This window comes from Salmo salar, chromosome 25 (genome assembly GCF_965601325.2).
Source record: "Salmo salar chromosome 25, fSalSal1, whole genome shotgun sequence".
Lineage (NCBI taxonomy): Eukaryota > Metazoa > Chordata > Actinopteri > Salmoniformes > Salmonidae > Salmo > Salmo salar.
The window spans coordinates 27,965,134-27,982,500 of NC_138315.1; the positions used below are offsets into that span (position 1 = coordinate 27,965,134).

Consider the following 17,367-nt stretch of genomic DNA (forward strand, 5'->3'; position numbering starts at 1 on the left):
TGAATGTCAGTGTCCTTCTGTGTTAATCTGTGATTTTTCAAATCAATAAGATGTTGCATGCATACCATCTCCACCCTCTTCCCCCTCCTTTTCTCCATCATTATCATCATCTTCATCATCATCACTTCCATCGGCATCCTCTCCAGAGTCGCTGCTGCCCTCATCCAGGATCTCTGTGGGGAAAAGAGATGGTCATATGACATACTGTACACTAGCACACATACTTTCTCCAACATTTGTATTTACTTAACCAGGTATGTCATGGAGAACACCATCTTTTACAATAACCATCTGAAATTATGGCACATTATGGTGGAATTCAGTTGATCAGCGTATAAAGTCTGTATGTAGTAGCTGCAACATTAGCTAGGTAGCTGCCAGACAACAATAACCCATTACACATTAAACCATATTCAGTTCAAAGTCAAATGCTGTGCTTTGCCTTAGGGCAATCACTGGCATTGTGATCCATCTAGCAACTCACCCTTTTTAATTGCTTTGTACTTCTCCTCGTTCTCCAAGAAGTCTGTATCCATCTTAAAGACATCTGCAAGATACAGAACATTATTGTTTTTAATAGCAACCATTCGTTTGCAATTACTACATTCCAGAGCAATTAAAGTCATTGCAAATGAGCCACAATCAGAAGTAATTACCCATAAAAACACACTCATTGTGTATTAGGATGCATTTCATATCAGGGCTTAAAGTGATAATGGCTTTCTTCCCTTCTCTTGCACCCTGAAGGGACGCTTGTATAGATTTTCCAATTAGGACAAGTGTGTATGTGCTGAAGCTACAGAAAATATGTTCATCATCTGTTGAATTGAACAAACATAAATAGAAGCGGAATCTTAATGTCAGTCTGAAAATATAACCCTCTTTTACGAGAGAGCGAGGGAGTGAGATAAAGAGGGCAGAGGCGAACGCTGCGATTTCTCTCCTCTCAGAGAACATCATTCCACACTGGGACATCTATAGAGAGACTGATAGAGGAAACCCCCAGCTATACCAGTATAATTAGCTCATAATCCTTAGGGCCCTAAAGGACAGCAGGTGAATTGACTGAATAATGGGACAGGGTATTCTCTCTCCCCTGGCAATGAACAGTCATGCTGAAAACTAAGCCATCACAGATATGGCTCAATCGGATTTTCTTAAAAACATGTTCTCTTCTCCCCTTCATTTACACAGATTTGAATAGTCTTGATAGTTGAAAACCACATGGTGGAAGCTAACCATTGGCTGGCTTTCACATTGTCAGTTATTTCAGAACAGTGCAATTAAGTAGGGTGAGGATAGGACTGTTGTGGTGACCATATTACTGCCACACCGGCAGTCACGAGTCAGTCAAATTCCACATCAAATCAAATTTGATTGGTCACATACACATGGTTAGCAGATGTTAATGCGAGTGCAGCGAAATGCTTGTGCTTCTAGTTCCGACAGTGCAGGAATATCTAACAAGTAATCTAACAACTTCACAACAACTACCTTATACACACACACAAGTGTAAAGGAATGAATAAGAATGTGTACATATAAATATATGGATGAGCGATGGCCGAACGGCACAGGCAATATGCAGTAGAGGGTATAGAGTACAGTATATACATATGAGATGAGTAATGTAGGGTATGTAAACATTTTATAAAGTGGCATTGTTTAAAGTGACATTTATTACATCCAATTTTTTATTATTAAAGTGGCTAGAGATTTGAGTCAGTATGTTGGCAGAAGCCACTCAATGTTAGCGATGGCTGTTTAACAGTCTGATGGCCTTGAGATAGTTGTTTTTCAGTCTCTCGGTCCCAGCTTTGATGCACCTGTACTGACCTCGCCTTCTGGATGATAGCGGGGCCTTCCTGTGACAGCGGGTGATGTAGGTGTCCTGGAGAGCAGGTAGTTTGCACCCGGTGATGCGTTGTGCAGACCTCACTACCCTCTAGAGAGCCTTACGGTTGTGGGCGGAGCAGTTGCCGTAGCAGGCGGTGATACAGCCCGACAGGATGCTCTCGATTGGGCATCTGTAAAAGTTTGTGAGTGTTTTTGGTGACAAGCCACATTTCTTCAGCCTCCTGAGGTTGAAGAGGCGCTGTGGCGCCTTCTTCACCACGCTGTCTGTGTGGACCATTTCAGTTTGTCCGTGATGTGTACGCCGTGGAACTTTCCACCTTCTCCACTACGGTCTCGTCGGTGTGGATAGGGAGGTGCTCCCTCTGCTGTTTCCTGAAGTCCACGAGCATCTCATTTGTTTTGTTGATGTCGAGGGTGGGCCCTCCCCTCCTCGTCGTAAGGTAGAGGTGATATGATCCTTGACTAGTCTCTCAAAGCACTTCATGATGACGGAAGTGAGTGCTACGGGGCGATAGTCGTTTAGCTCAGTTACCTTAGCTTTCTTGGGAACAGGAACAATGGTTGCCCTCTTGAAGCATGTGGGAACAGCAGACTAGGATAGGGATTGATTGAATATGTCCGTAAACACACCAGCCAGCTAGTCTGCGCATGCTCTGAGTACGCGGCTAGAGAGCCTTGCGAGGGTTAACATGTTTAAATGTTTTACTCAAAGTTGGCTGCGGTGAAGGACACTGTATGTGGCACTGTATTGTCCTCAAAGCGAGCAAAGAAGTTGTTTAGTTTGTCTGGGAGCAAGACGTCCGTGTCCGCAACGGGGCTGTTTTTTTTTTGTAGTCCGTGATTGACTGTAGACCCTGCCACATACGTCTCGTGTCTGAGCCGTTGAATTGCGACTCTACTTTGTCTCTATACTGACGCTTAGCTTGTTTGATTGCCTTGTGGAAGGAATAGCTACACTGTTTGTATTTGGTCATGTTTCCGGTCGCCTTGCCATGATTAAAAGCATTGGTTTGCGCTTTTATTTTTTCGCGAATGCTGCCATCAATCCACGGTTTCTGGTTGGGGAAGATTTTAATAGTTACCATGGGTACACCATCACCGATGCACTTGCTAATAAATTCGCTCACCGAATGAGCGTGTTCATCAATGTTGTTGTCTGAGACTATCCAGAACATATCCCAGTCCACGTGATCAAAGCAATCTTGAAGCGTGGAATCAGATTGGTCGGACCAGCGTTGAACAGACCTGAGCACGTGCGTTTCCTGTTTTAGTTTCTGTCTATAGGCTGGAAGCAACAAAATGGAGTCGTGGTCAGATTTGCCGAAAGGGCGAGGGAAGGCTTTGTATGCGTCGCGGAAGTTAGAGTAGCAATGATCCAGAATTTTGCCAGCCCGGGTCGCGCATTCGATATGCTGATAAAATTTAGGGAGCCTTGTTTTCAGATTAGCCTTGTTAAAATCCCCAGCTACAATAAATGCAGCCTCAGGATATGTGGTTTCCAGTTTACACAGAGTCCAATGAAGTTCTTTCAGGGCCGTCGAGGTGTCTGCTTGGGGGAGGGGTATACACGGCTGTATATTATAATCGAAGAGAATTCTCTTGGTAGATAATGCGGTCGGCATTTGATTGTAAGAAATTCTAGGTCAGGTGAACAAAAGGACTTGAGGTCCTGTATGTTATGATCACACCACGACTCGTTAATCATAAGGCATACACCCCTGCCCTTCTTATTACCAGAGAGATGTTTGTTTCTGTCGGTGCGATGCGTGAAGAAATCGGGTGGCTGTACCGACTCTGATTATGCATCCCGAGTGAGCCATGTTTCCGTGAAACAGAGAATGTTACAATCTCTGATGTCTCTCTGGGAGGCAACCCTTGCTCGAATTTCGTCTACCTTGTTGTCAAGAGACTGGACATTGGCGAGTAGTATACTCGGGAGCGGTAAGCCCGTCTACGGAGCCTGACCAGAAGACCACTCCGTCTGTGGCGCTGTTGTTTTGGGTCGCGTACTGGGATCAGATCCATTGTCCTGGGTGGTGGTCCAAACAGAGGATCCACTTCGGGAAAGTCGTAATCCTGGTAAGTTGACATTGCTCTTATATCCAATAGTTCTTCCCGGCTGTATGTAATAAGACTTAAGATTTCCTGTGGTAACAGTGTAAGAAATAATACATAAAAAAACAAAAATACTGCATAGTTTCCTAAGAAAGCGAAGCAACCATCTCTGGCGGCGCCATATCACACACGTTTAGTCACAGTAATTAGGCTTCTCCAAGCTCTGATGCTGGTCATTAGTAGCCTACCAAACTTGCTAATTGCCTGGTACTCAGCACTCTATTGTTCCTCTAACCACTATGAAATAAATGCAAATGTATGGAAAATCTAATCAAACACTTCATGAGAGCCCATGAGCTCATGTTGCACAACATTTCTAAAGGCTATGCAATTGCGCGAGAAAACAGTGACAGCCGCTAATAAAAATAGGATTCCATCAGCTTTCTATAGGCTAGGCCTACTATATTTATTTCTCAACTTTCCTAATATTAAGCACATTGCTTATATTTCCAACAGGAGTAAAGCCTACGTGAAAATAAACAATGGGGAAAAGTGTCCTCCATTCGGTATTTAAGTGCATAGATTACATGTATTTTTTCCCGCTGCCCCTGTTTCGAGACAGGTGCATGATAATGGTCCATTCTAAATTAAATGTCAGACATATGATTTAGTACATGTAAAGACAAGATTAAATCAAGAATAGTCTGACGGGTGACAATATCACTTGTGAATTATATATTATCACTTGTGAATGATGCCCAGCATAAGGTAAGAAACAATGCCTTCTTTGGGCAACTTTTTTTAATCAGTCGCACACCTTTTTGAATAGCCTAGCCCATGTGCCTATATGTTTTAATAAGGTTTGTAGTATCACAACTAAATTGGCCAAATACCTTCTTAAAATGAAGCACATTAATCCGCTTTACAAGGGGTGTAGAGCCTAACTGGCATACATAAGCAGCGTGTGAGTTTCAAGTTTGGGGAAGATAATTTTCCACATAAAAATGCACCATTATAATAAAAGCATTACATGCATAACTGCATTTGCGGTCACTTTTGCTAATGGTGTTTTCTGCTAATGGAACATTCACGCTTATAGCCTACTACCATGGGCACATTGCTGCGCTTATAATGTGAAGAAATTGCCTAGTAGCTTACCAACATTTGAAGATAAATACTCTGATTTGTTGAGTCAGCCTCATTGCTTTTAAACGTTTTTTTGATGCTAATGGATGTATTAATTTGGGATCTATCGCATCCCACAACTATGTTTGAAATATGTGTTCCTCGCACAGAATAGGTAGACCTTTGTACTATGGGGAATAGTAGATTGACATAGGATAGTGCTTTTGCTGTTCATTAGGCCTACTCATCTTGTTAGCTGACGGAAAGTAAATGTGGACAATTCTTCCAATATCTTCATTATGCACCTCGGAATTGGATAAGGACGTGCGCAGTTGTATTCCCGATGTGTCGGTCTTCACTTGTAGCCTGTGAGAAAGACCCGATCACGTGACGGAGAGCCATGTAAGTGAAAGACGCTTCGGATTGCACAGCACACTCAGGGAGAAGGGCACAATGCAGCACTGGACCACAAAAGGCATGGATTTTTTTTAGGGTGACTTACAGCCACAAAGGGGAAGCCACCGTGAAATTCAAGGCATTATCAAGTGCTTGTCAAATTGTGAATGAGAGACTACTGGAGTGTGTACAGCCTGCGCAAAAAACAAAGCAGAGCTCATGCCTTTCAAGCCACGTTTTTCAAAATCATCATTAGTCTCATCATGCAGCCTTACAACATTAAAATCTAAACATGTAGCCCAACATTTGTAGAACTACTAAAGTTACATTAATAACACCAAATGAAGCATATAGGAGTACCTATTTCTTTGTTAACCGCTCAACACATAGTAGCCGCATGTGAGCACTCCCTCAAATCATTGAGAAAATATTTATATTTTATTCAGCTTTGTTCAATTGTATTCTTCAGACTATAAAATAATGCCACGGAATTCTAAGCAAATCTTGTCTGCTAAATGAACTAGTGTAGCCCACAGCCATTTGTCATAGCCACATCAGGACAACTCATAGTATGCTATTCTGTTCTTCTGAAATAGACTACATGCTTCTTTAGACCTGTCTAAAATAATAGATTTAATGTGAAGGTGACTTTTTAAAATGTCTTGTAGGCTGTGTGTGGAAGCCAATAGATGCTAAATGTGTTTATGTTAATTAACTGTCAATTACCATGAGGACGACAGTTATTTGCTTGACAATCACCGGCTGACGAAATGTCGTGACCGCCACAGCCCTAGGTGAGGACAATTTGTTTTTTAATAAAGTCTTGGCTGGTTAGGCCTACAGTATGTGAAAGCCTGGTACTACCTTACTCAGGATATCTTCTTGGCTGTAGTCATCCTCTAGGGGCAGCATGGGTGTGAACTGTCCCTACTAGGGACTCTCTACTAGAGGCTCTGGAGTGGCGCAGCAGCCTAAGGCAATGCATCTCAGTGCTAGAGGTGTCACTACCGACACCCTGGTTCGTATCCAAGCTCTATCACGACCGGCCGTGATTGCGAAACCCATTGGGCAGCCCACAATTGGCCCAGCGTCGTCCGGGTTTGGCCGGTGTAGGCCGTCATTCTTAACTGACGTGCCTAGTTAAATGAAGGTTAAATAAATAAAAAATAAATATATATATTCTATACACAGGGCCACTCTGTAGCCAGTTTATTTGGTACACGACGCCGTTCACAAAAATGGTTCTCTCCCACAGACAGTGAGTCACGTGGCCTGCTATATAAAGCAGGCAGGCAGGCATCAAGGCATTCAGTTACTGCTCGATTAAAAACAAGTGCCAAGTGATCGTCTAGTATCTCAGAAACGTCTGGCCTCCTGGGCTTTTCACGCACGACAATGGTGAGAAACAAAAAAACATCCAGTCAGCAGCAGTGCTGTGGCCAAAAACAGCTCGTTGATGAGAGGTCGAAGGAGAATGGCAAGAATAATGCAAGGTAAGAGGCGGGCCACAAATAACGGCACAGTACAACAATGTGTGCAGAATGGCATCTTGGAACGCACAACTTGTCGGTCCTTGTTACAGATGGGCTATTGTAGCAGACGACCATACCAGGTTCCACTCCTATCGGCTAAAAACAAGAAGTGGCTCCAGTGGGCACGCCATCACCAACACTGGACAATTGAGAAGTGGATAAACATTGCCTAGTCAGACAAATCCCAGTTCCTGTTGCGTCATGCTGATGGCAGAGTAAGGATTTGGAGTAAGCAGCACGAGTCCATGGCCCCATGATGCCTGGTGTCAACGGTACAGGCTGGTGGCGATGGTGTGGGGAAGGTTTCCTGGCTCACGATAGGTCCCTTGATATCAATTGAGCAACGTTTGAGCGCCACACCTTGTAGAATCGATGCCCCGAAGAATTCAGGCTGTTCTGGTGGCAAAGGGGGTCCGACCCGGTACTAGATGGGTGTACCTAATAAACATAATCTGTAGCATCTTACTGAGTATATCTTCTTGGTTGTAGTCGTCCTCTAGGGGCAGCATGTGTGTGAACTGATCTTCTTCCTCCACCAGGTCCAGCCCCTCTGGGACGATAGGGTGGTCCTTAAACCCATCCTTCCTGATAGCAAACATCACTTCGATCATGTACTGCACCCGCTTGTCAATCTCTGACTCGTGAAGGATGTTGCGCAGCCGCTCGAAAATGGCTGAAAACAGAAGAGACAGTGTTTGAATTAGATAACAAGCGAAATGGGACATAAGAACACCAGAGAAATAAAGAAATCCCTTGATTTCTCTGAATGAGCTGTGATGGGAGTGCTAAAAGGATTCTGTAGCTGTGATGGAACTAATGCTTCCTTTTCACAAGCCTGGTCAAACTGTAAGAGCGGACGTGTTCTGCATAGCCATGGACCATTAATGCCCCTAGGGGAGACCTCAGTGTATAGCTATGTACCATTGATGCCCCTAGGGGAAACCTCCGTGAGTTTGAGGCCACACTCCTTGAGGAAGCTGATGGACACCTCCACGCTGTCGTCTGTAGGTCTCTCCAGGAGCAGAGTCAATATCTCCAGACACAAGACCTCATGGGCCACATTCTGATTGACGAGGTGAGCAACAAACTTTGATGCCGTGAGACATTGTGCCTGAAAAAAAAAGAATACAAAATGTATTAGAAAGAGTTAAACAGCTGAGCTCTGAACTTCTCCATAATATGTATCAACGTTATATGTATAAATGAGGCAGGAGTGACTGAAGTAGCTGAAGCAGTCACTGTGTCTTTCCATCACATGGTTATGATGTCAAAACTAAACAAGGCAGCAGCTAGTCACCTTGTCGTTCCTCCGGTAGCCCTTGCGGAAGTTAAGGATGAGTCTCTTGAGGATGAGCTCTCCTATCTGAGGGAACTTAGAGTTGATGATGGCTACCACAGCAGCATAGACGTGGGTGAAGGTGGCCGAAGCACTCTGGGCCTGCAGGGTGGACCTGGCCAGGAGACCTCTGGAGAATGGACATGGACCGACAGACATGGATACGAGACAGACATACAGACAGACAGAGACGGACGGCCAGACAAACACACATTAATGATCTGCACTTAAAAATGACTTAACCAAAATAATCCATGTCTCAAAGCTAAAAAGTAATACAATTGATTGATAAATCAAGCTGGAGCCATTACCTGCCCCTAACAATGTTTTCCTGCAGCAGTTCCTGAATGATCATGGCGATGTTGGACACATTCACCTTGTTGATCAGACCGTTGATGGACTTCTTCAGAGCCTCCCAGCTCATACGCTGGTACGCCAGACTGGAAACAGGAGAAAAATCCTTATCAATCAAATGTATTCATATAGCCATTTTTACAACAGCAGTCAAAAGGCAGTTATAGAGTAACGCAGCCTTACAGCTGCATGCTGAGTTGACTCAGCTCATTTCAGAATGGTGAGTGCAGCAGGGATGTGTGCAACCAAGTAATAATAACAGTACATGCTAACAGTGCATTTCTACAACACACTTTCCACAAAGCAGAACATATTTCAAATTCCTTTCCAAAGCAATACTTCCTAAAATGTCAGTACCTACACAAGACTACCGCAAAACAATTATCTAATTTATAACACCTTCAGCCTGGTTAATAGACATAACTGCTTTTCCCAGTTCCACCGATAAATAAATAATGTTGAAGTCGGAAGTTTACATACACCTTAGCCAAATACATTTAAAACACAGTTTCACAATTACTGACATTTAATCCTAGTAAAAATTCCCTGTTTTAGGTCAGTTAGGATCACCACTATATTTTAAGAATGTGAAATGTCAGAATAATAGTAGAGAGAATGACTTATTTCAGCTTTTATTTCTTTCATCACATTCCCAGTGGGTCAGAAGTTGAAATACACTCAATTAGTATTTCGTAGCATTGCCTTTAAAATGTTTAACTTCGGTAAAACGTTTTGGGTAGCCTTCAACAAGCTTCCCACAATAAGTTGGGTGAATTTTGGCCCATTCCTTCTTACAGAGCTGGTGTAACTGAGTCAGGTTTGTATGCCTCGTTGCTCGCACACGCTTTTTTAGTTCTGCCCAAAAATGTTCTATAGGGCTGAGGTCAGGGCTTTGCGATGGCCACTCCATACATTTACATTTTAGTCATTTCGCAGACGCTCTTATCCAGAGCGACTTACAGTAGTGAGTGCATACATTTTTCCATACTGGTCCCCCATGGGAATCGAACCCACAACCCTGGCATTGCAAGTGCCATGCTCTACCAAGCGAGCCACACAGGATACCTTGACTTTGTAATCCTTAAGCCATTTTGCCACAACTTTGGAAGTATGCTTGGGGTCATTGTCCATTTGGAAGACCCATTTGCGACCAAGCTTTATCCACATAATTTTCTTCCTCATGATGCCATCTATTTTGTGAAGTGCACCAGTCCCTCCTGCAGCAAAGCACCCCCACAACATGATGCTGCCACCTCCGTGCTTCACGTTTGGGATGGTGTTCTTCAGGCTTGCAAGCCTCCCCCTTTTACCTCCAAACATAACGGTGGTCATTATGGCCAAACAGTTCTATTTTTGTTTCATCAGACCAGAGAACATTTTTCCTAAAAGTACGATCTTTGTCCCCATGTGCAGTTGCAAACCGTAGTCTGGCTTTTTTGGAGCAGTGGCTTCTTCCTTGCTGAGCGGCCTTTCAGGTTATGTCGATATAGGACTCGTTTTACTGTGGATATAGATACTTTTGTACCCGTTTCCTCCAGCATCTTCACAAGGTCCTTTGCTGTTGTTCTGGGATTGATTTGCACTTTCCGCACCAAAGTACGCTCATTCTAGGAGACAGAACACGTCTCCTTCCTGAGCGGTATGGCGGCTGCGTGGTCCCATGGTGTTTATATTTGCATACTATTGTTTGTACAGATGAACGTGGTACCTTCAGGCATCTGGAAATTGCTCCCAAGGATGAACCAGACTTGTGGAGGTCTACAATTCTTTTTCTGAGGTCTTGGCTGATTTGTTTTGATTTTCCCATGATGTCAAGCAAAGAGGCACTGAGTTTGAAGGTAGGCAATGAAATACATCCACAGGTACACCTCCAATTGACTCAAATTATGTCAATTAGCCTATCAGAAGCTTCTAAAGCCATGACATAATTGTCTGGAATTGTCCAAGCTGTTTAAAGGCACAGTCAACTTGGTGTATGTAAACTTCTGACCCACTGAAATTGTGATACAGTAAATTATAAGTTAAATAATCTGTAAACAATTGTTGGAAAAATTACTTGTGTCATGCACAAAGTAGATGTCCTAAACGACTTGCCAAAACCATAGTTTGTTAACAAGACATTTGTGGAGTGGTTGAAAAACGAGTTTTAATGACTCCAACCTAAGTGTATGTAAACTTCTGACTTCAACTGTGTGTGATATATATATATTGATGTGATGCTTTATTCAGGGACCCTAGAGTAGGCTCAGAGTGTACCTGTGTGGACGTGGGTGTGTGTGTGTGTGTGTGTGTGTGTGTGTGTGTGTGTGTGTGTGTGTGTGTGTGTGTGTGTGTGTGTGTGTGTGTGTGTGCACGTGCTGAGTGTATGTATGTGCTTGAAGGCTCTGTGAGGAAAGAAGGATAGCAGGCCAGGCTAACTCCTTCGTTGCCCTGCTCTGCTCCAGAAGATCTCATTGAACCAATCACTACTTCATTATCGTCGCCACCTTTTCTGTGTCCCAAATAGCACCCTACTCCTGACCAGGGCCCAAGGCACTCTGATGAAAAGTAGTACACTACATAGGGAGTTGGGTGCTATTTGGGACGCAGAACCTCGTCTCAGGGTACTCGGACTCAAGGCGCCAAAATGCTATTCCAAGAAATGACAGGAAGGTGACTGTGAAAACACCTTGAACTACAGATAGTCTATGTCCGAAATAGCATCCAAGTCCATATAGTACAATGCAGGGATTCCCTATATAGCACTACATAGGGATTAGGGTGCCATTTCAGACAGAAACATAGATATTCACGCCGCTCTTAGAGAATCAGCTGTTCATTTTAGCCTCTAGCTTCAACACCTAGCTCCCACCAGACCAAAAATGATTATCTATTGTGTGGCCATCAACTTACTAGACAGCATCTTAGAATCACTTCATTTAGGGCATTCTTTTATATTAGAAATATGATAATGTTTCATTATTTGATTGTAGTCTTGAGTTTGACTTCACCATCCATGAGTATTTGTTCTGTGATAACAGGCAGATATAGAATCCATAGAATGGATAAAGCCCCTCAGACCACAGCAATCTAAATGGGAATGTCCATTCTAATAATTATATTTCTATGTTTTCAGACAACAGCTTAACTCACCTGCTCTTGTCAGTGATCTGGGCCTGCATCATGCGCAGTTTGGCCGGGGGGATGTAAGCTCCACCAGTCCTGGTCAGGATAGGGTCCAGTTCCTCCTTCTTCTTCTTCACTGGTGGTTCCTCTGCAGCAGGGTCTTTCTGGGCTGGGGAGGGCGACCGGCCTCTCCTCCTGAACTCAGCCTCTCTGTCACGACTCAACTGGCGCTCATAGTATCGGTCCCTGTTACGATCATCCTCCCTTGACCTGTGGTTGAGGCATAGGCAGGTCAATATATCAGTACTTTGGAGATCTTTTTAAGAATGGAGCTAGGGCAAGTCTAAATGTGGCCTACCCTAAATTAGCTGTAAACATGATACAGAACAATCATATTTAGAAAGCCCTTTTTACATTCATCACAAAGTGCTTCACAGTAACTTAGGCCCCAAAGAACAAGCAGAAGTGGCAAGGAAATACCTCCCCAGAAGGAAACCTCAAGTGGAAGCAGCCAAACTGTGCCGTGTTCTGTTTCCGTACCTGCCATAACCTCCTCCACCGTGGCGCCGGTCCCTCTCCCGACTTCTGGAACGGGACCTAGAGCGGGAACTGCGGCGATCACCATCCCTGGAACAACGAGAAACAGATGTAGGGTTGCAAAATTACAGAGACTTTCCCAACGTTACCAGGTTCTTCATAAATACCAGTTGAAGGATTCCCGGAATCAGGAGGGAAGGCCTGGAGAGTAAGGGATGACCTTTAGCTCTTATCTGCAGGTTAAGAGATAGTCACTCACATGTCATCTGGGGTGGGGCTCCTGCCTCTGTTCGCACTCTGGTCATCTGGACCACGCTGGAACATACAACGTCAAAATCCCCCATCTGGTCAGTGTCGACCAACATTACCACATTGCAAACTTTTGTAATCGCATAACGTTAACAGTATGTACGAATATCAGTTGAGGGTTTGTTTCTCGGACAGTCAGACACAGACGAAACCTAGTCCTCAACTAAAAAGCATGGCCAATAAAAAATCTCCACTGACAGTAGGGCTGGGCAGTATATCGTATTTCACGATATACCGGTAGTGACGCACGGACCGGTTTGGGTTTTTACTTAACCTTCTATAATGGTATTTGAATGTTTGTTAAATGTGATATGCCGACCCCATGTGTAACGTCCATAGTTTACTTTGCTACTTCAGTCATCTCTCTCGCTTTCCACACAGACCTAGAACCCGCCCCGTCACTCAAGGACCATATTTTATATGGATTATACTGTCCTCTAGGACACATTTAACACTTTGGTTCCTACACAGTCACATTAACTCCTGCCTGGCATTTTCATTCGTTGTCATGTCAAACACTGTATTCAAAGTACCAACTATTATATTCTAACTATAGAATTAGAATATTCATTATATTGCCATGATTCCAAAAGTTAACTTAAGTGGTTGGTTCTAAATCACAAGTCAAATCACAATTGCAACATTTGGCAAAAAATAAGGCCTAGATTTGGCTGTATGATATGGGTGAACAAAGTGGCAGTGTGGAAATGATCTCAAATGAGCACAGGAAATGCAGAAATCTATGAAAATATTTTGGGGTTGAAAGCATAACACAATCAGAATAGAGAAAGAAACCACTTAGAATGTATGTGTTGCCACAACAGGGTAACACACTACTCATAGGGCAATTTTAGAACTTCTATTTTTCAAAAACATAAAATAGTTGTTTTTTTATACAGTGATACAATATATTGGCCATAACGCCCAGCCCTAACAGAAAGTATTTTGGGGGTGAAGGATTACTTTCCAAACTGTGTCTGGCAAATGGGCCACGAATGTGGCTGCGTCAGTCACTCACCATGATCTGTGCCACACTGCTCTTCATCCTGCGGCCTACTGCCTCATCACTGCTCCCATCGTCAGAGCCGCTGGACTCATCTTCCTCCTGACTGACACTGGCACTGGATGGGGCCCTACTACCCCTGGTGGCTCTGGAGCTGGCTACTCCTGGACTGGCCACTCCAGGACTGCCTAGAACTATGGGGGCCTCTGAGCTGGGGCTGGCTGCTCTGGGATCGTCGGGTCCAGGACTGGCTGCAGGGCTATCTGCCCCCTCTGTAGCTTTCACTGCAGAAAAAAACAAAGTTTGGTTAATAAGTGGCTTTTACTACGCAGTTCTACGTGATATTGTAGGACAAGGTGGAATGTTGTCTAAGTCCAAAATGACATTGTTTTTTCTTGGAGACAAAGTCATACAGTGCTTTCTGAAAGTACTCAGACCGTTGAATTTTTACACATTTTATTACGTTACAGCCTTATTCTAAAATTGATTAAATTGTTTTTTCCCCCTTCATCAATCTACACACAATTCGCCCCTAATGACAAAGCAAAACAGGTTTAGAAATTGTTGCAAATTACAAATAAATACCTGGAATATCACAAGTATTCAGAACCTTTACTCAGTACTTTGTTGAAGCACCTTTGGCAGCGATAACAGCCTCGAGTCTTCTTGGTTATGACACTACAATCTTTGCACACCTGTATTTGGGGAGTTTCTCCCATTCTTCTCTGCAGATCCTCTCAAGCTCTGTCAGGTTGGATGGGGAGCGTCGCTCCACAGCTTTTTTCAGGTCTCTCCAGAGATGTTCGATCGGGTTCATGTCCGAGCTCTGGCTGGGCCACTCAAGGACATTCAGAGATATGTCCCGAAGCCACTGCTGTGTTGTTTAGGATCATTGTCCTGTTGGAAGGTGAACTTTCACCCCAGTCTGGAGCAGGTTTTTAATCAAGGATCTCTGTACTTTGCTCTGTTCATCTTCGCTCGACCCTGACGAGTCTCCCAGTCCCTGCCGCTGAAAAACATCCCGGCAGTTTCCTCCAGAAGTGACGGCTGGCATTCAGGCCTAAGAGTTCAATCTTGGTTTTTAACCTGTTGGGGCTAGGGGGCAGTATTTTCACGGCCGGATAAAAAACGTACGATTTAAACTGGTTACTACTCTTTTCCAGAAACAAGAATATGCATATAATTAGTATATTTGGATAGAAAACACTCTAAAGTTTCTAAAACTGTTTGAATGGTGTCTGAGTATAACAGAACTCATATGGCAGGCCAAAACCTGAGAAGATTCCATAGAGTAAGTGGAAAATTAAAACCAGCCCAAAGAGGACTTTGATGTAGCACCCATTATTGTGAGGGAGACGAGGGCATTGATCAGTTCACAACTGAAGAATAAAAATGCCTTTTAGGGCATCTCTATCAAAAATACAGCATCTCTGCTGTAACGTGACATTTTCTAAGGCTTTCATTGGTTCTCAGAAGGCGCCAGAAAGTTGAACGAAAGCTCTGGGGTCTCTGGGAGAAAAACAGCAAGGGTTTTTGTTAGTGGTCCTTCTGGGAGCAATGACACTGGAGCGCGCATGCACAAGACGACTCCATGTTTTTCTTTCAGTGTTTTGAACGAAAACAACGTGGCTCGGTTGGTATATTATCGCTATTTTACGAGAAAAATAGCATAAACATTTATTTTAAACAGCGTTTGACATGCTTTACAGTACGGTAATGGAATGTTTAGAATTTTTTTGTCACGAAGTGCGTCGGCGCGGCCCCCTTCGGATAGTGACTTGAACGCACGAACAAAACGGAGGATATTTGGATATAACTATGGATTATTTCGAACCAAAACAACATTTGTTGTTGAAGTAGAAGTCCTGGGAGTGCATTCTGACGAAGAACAGCAAAGGTAATCCAATTTTTCTTATAGTAAATCTGAGTTTGGTGAGGGCCAAACTTGGTGGGTGTCAAATTAGCTAGCCGTGATGGCCGGGCTATCTACTCAGAATATTGCAAATTGTGCTTTCACCGAAAAGCTTTTTTAAAATCTGACACCGCGATATCATAAAGGAGTCCTGTATCTATAATTCTTTAAATAATTGTTATGTTTTTTGTCAACGTTAATCGTGGGTAATTTAGTAAATTCACCGGAAGTTTGCGGGGGGTATGCTAGTTCTGAACATCACATGCTAATGTAAAAAGCTGGTTTTTGATATAAATATGAACTTGATTGAACAAAACATGCATGTATTGTATAACATAATTTCCTAGGAGTGTCATCTGATGAAGATCATCAAAGGTTAGTGCTGCATTTAGCTGTGGTTTTGGTTTTTGTGACATATATGCTTGCTTGAAAAATGGGTGTGTGATTATTTCTGGCTGGGTACTCTCCTGACATAATCTAATGTTTTGCTTTCGCTGTAAAGCCTTTTTGAAATCGGACAATGTGGTTAGATAAAGGAGAGTTATCTTTCAAATGGTGTAAAATAGTCATATGTTTGAGAAATTGAAGTTATAGCATTTGTGAGGTATTTGTATTTCGCGCCATGCGATTCCACTGGCTGTTGAATAGAGTGGGACGCTGACGTCCCACTGGCCCAGAGAGGTTTATCAAACCAGAGAATCTTGTTTGTAATATTCTGAGAGTCCTTTAGGTGCCTTTTGGCAAAGTCCAACTGGGCTGTCATGTGCCTTTTACTGAGGAGTGGCTTCTATCTGGCCACTCTACCATAAAGGCCCGATTGGTGGAGTGCTCCAGAGATGGTTGTCCTTCTGGAAGGTTCCCCCATCTCCACAGAGGAACTCTGGAACCCTGTCAGAGTGACCATCGGGTTCTTGGTCACCTCCCTGGGCCCTTATCCCGATTGCTCTGTTTGGCTGGACGGCCAGCTCATGGCTTGGTTTTTGTTCTGACATACATTGTCAACTGTGGGACCTCATATAGACAGGTGTGTGATTTTCCAAATCATGTCCATTCAATTGAATTTACCACAGGTGGACTCTTATCAAGTTGTAGAAACATCTCAAGGATGATCAATGGAAACAGGATGCACCAGAAATAATTTTTGAGTCTCATAGCAAAGGGTCTGAATACTTATGTAAATAAGGCATCTGTTTTTATTTTGTATACATTTGCAAACATTTCTGAAAACCTCTTTTCGCTTTGTCATTATGGGGTAGTGTGTGTAGATTGTTGAGGATTTAAAAATATTTTTGTCATCCATTTTAGAATAAGTTAGAAAATGTGGAAAAAGAGAAGGGGTCTGAATACTTTCCGAATGCACTGTATGTCTTAGCTTCTTTGCGCTTGTTTATTTTTTATTTAACGGGGTGGATCAGCTTTAACATTGCAAATAGATTGTGGCTTCCATCAATGTAATTGCCTGCATCATTTCCAATCCCCCAAATATATTTTACTTTATAAATATATTACTTTAAACATATTTTCCATTATCTTCCCCCAACTAACCCTCCCCTAATGGACAACAACACTTAGACTTCTACTCCCAGCTTATACATACTATATACATTTCATGGACACATATTTTACATGAGTTATCTATTGTTTGTTTTTAATCCCATCCTTCAGCTCCCCTCAACCCCTTCCATCCATCTCTGAACACCATTCAGTTTTGATTTGACATATTTTCAGCTGTGCCGTTTCAAAAAAGATTCTAAACCTACATACATTTTACAGACACAGTATATTTTAACATTAGTGAGCTTGTTTTTTGTTATTTTTAGTCCCAAGCTTCAGCTCCCCTCAACCC

General features: G+C 43.1%; 1 protein-coding gene across 2 annotated transcripts in view; it reads right to left on the reverse strand.

Annotated features, from left to right (window-relative positions):
- The window catches only part of LOC106586461 (pre-mRNA-splicing factor CWC22 homolog), a 60,770-nt gene that overhangs the window by 35,069 nt on the left and 8,334 nt on the right, over positions 1-17,367 (reverse strand). For both annotated transcript variants that reach the window (XM_014173806.3, XM_014173807.3), the window contains exons 3-12: positions 13,625-13,893; positions 12,557-12,612; positions 12,301-12,387; positions 11,788-12,030; positions 8,613-8,741; positions 8,263-8,431; positions 7,887-8,076; positions 7,432-7,638; positions 485-547; positions 66-173 (exon numbers count right to left, since the gene is read on the reverse strand). In XM_014173806.3, coding sequence (XP_014029281.2) covers positions 66-173; positions 485-547; positions 7,432-7,638; positions 7,887-8,076; positions 8,263-8,431; positions 8,613-8,741; positions 11,788-12,030; positions 12,301-12,387; positions 12,557-12,612; positions 13,625-13,893 — 1,521 coding nt within the window. The remainder of the gene's footprint in view (positions 1-65; positions 174-484; positions 548-7,431; positions 7,639-7,886; positions 8,077-8,262; positions 8,432-8,612; positions 8,742-11,787; positions 12,031-12,300; positions 12,388-12,556; positions 12,613-13,624; positions 13,894-17,367) is intronic.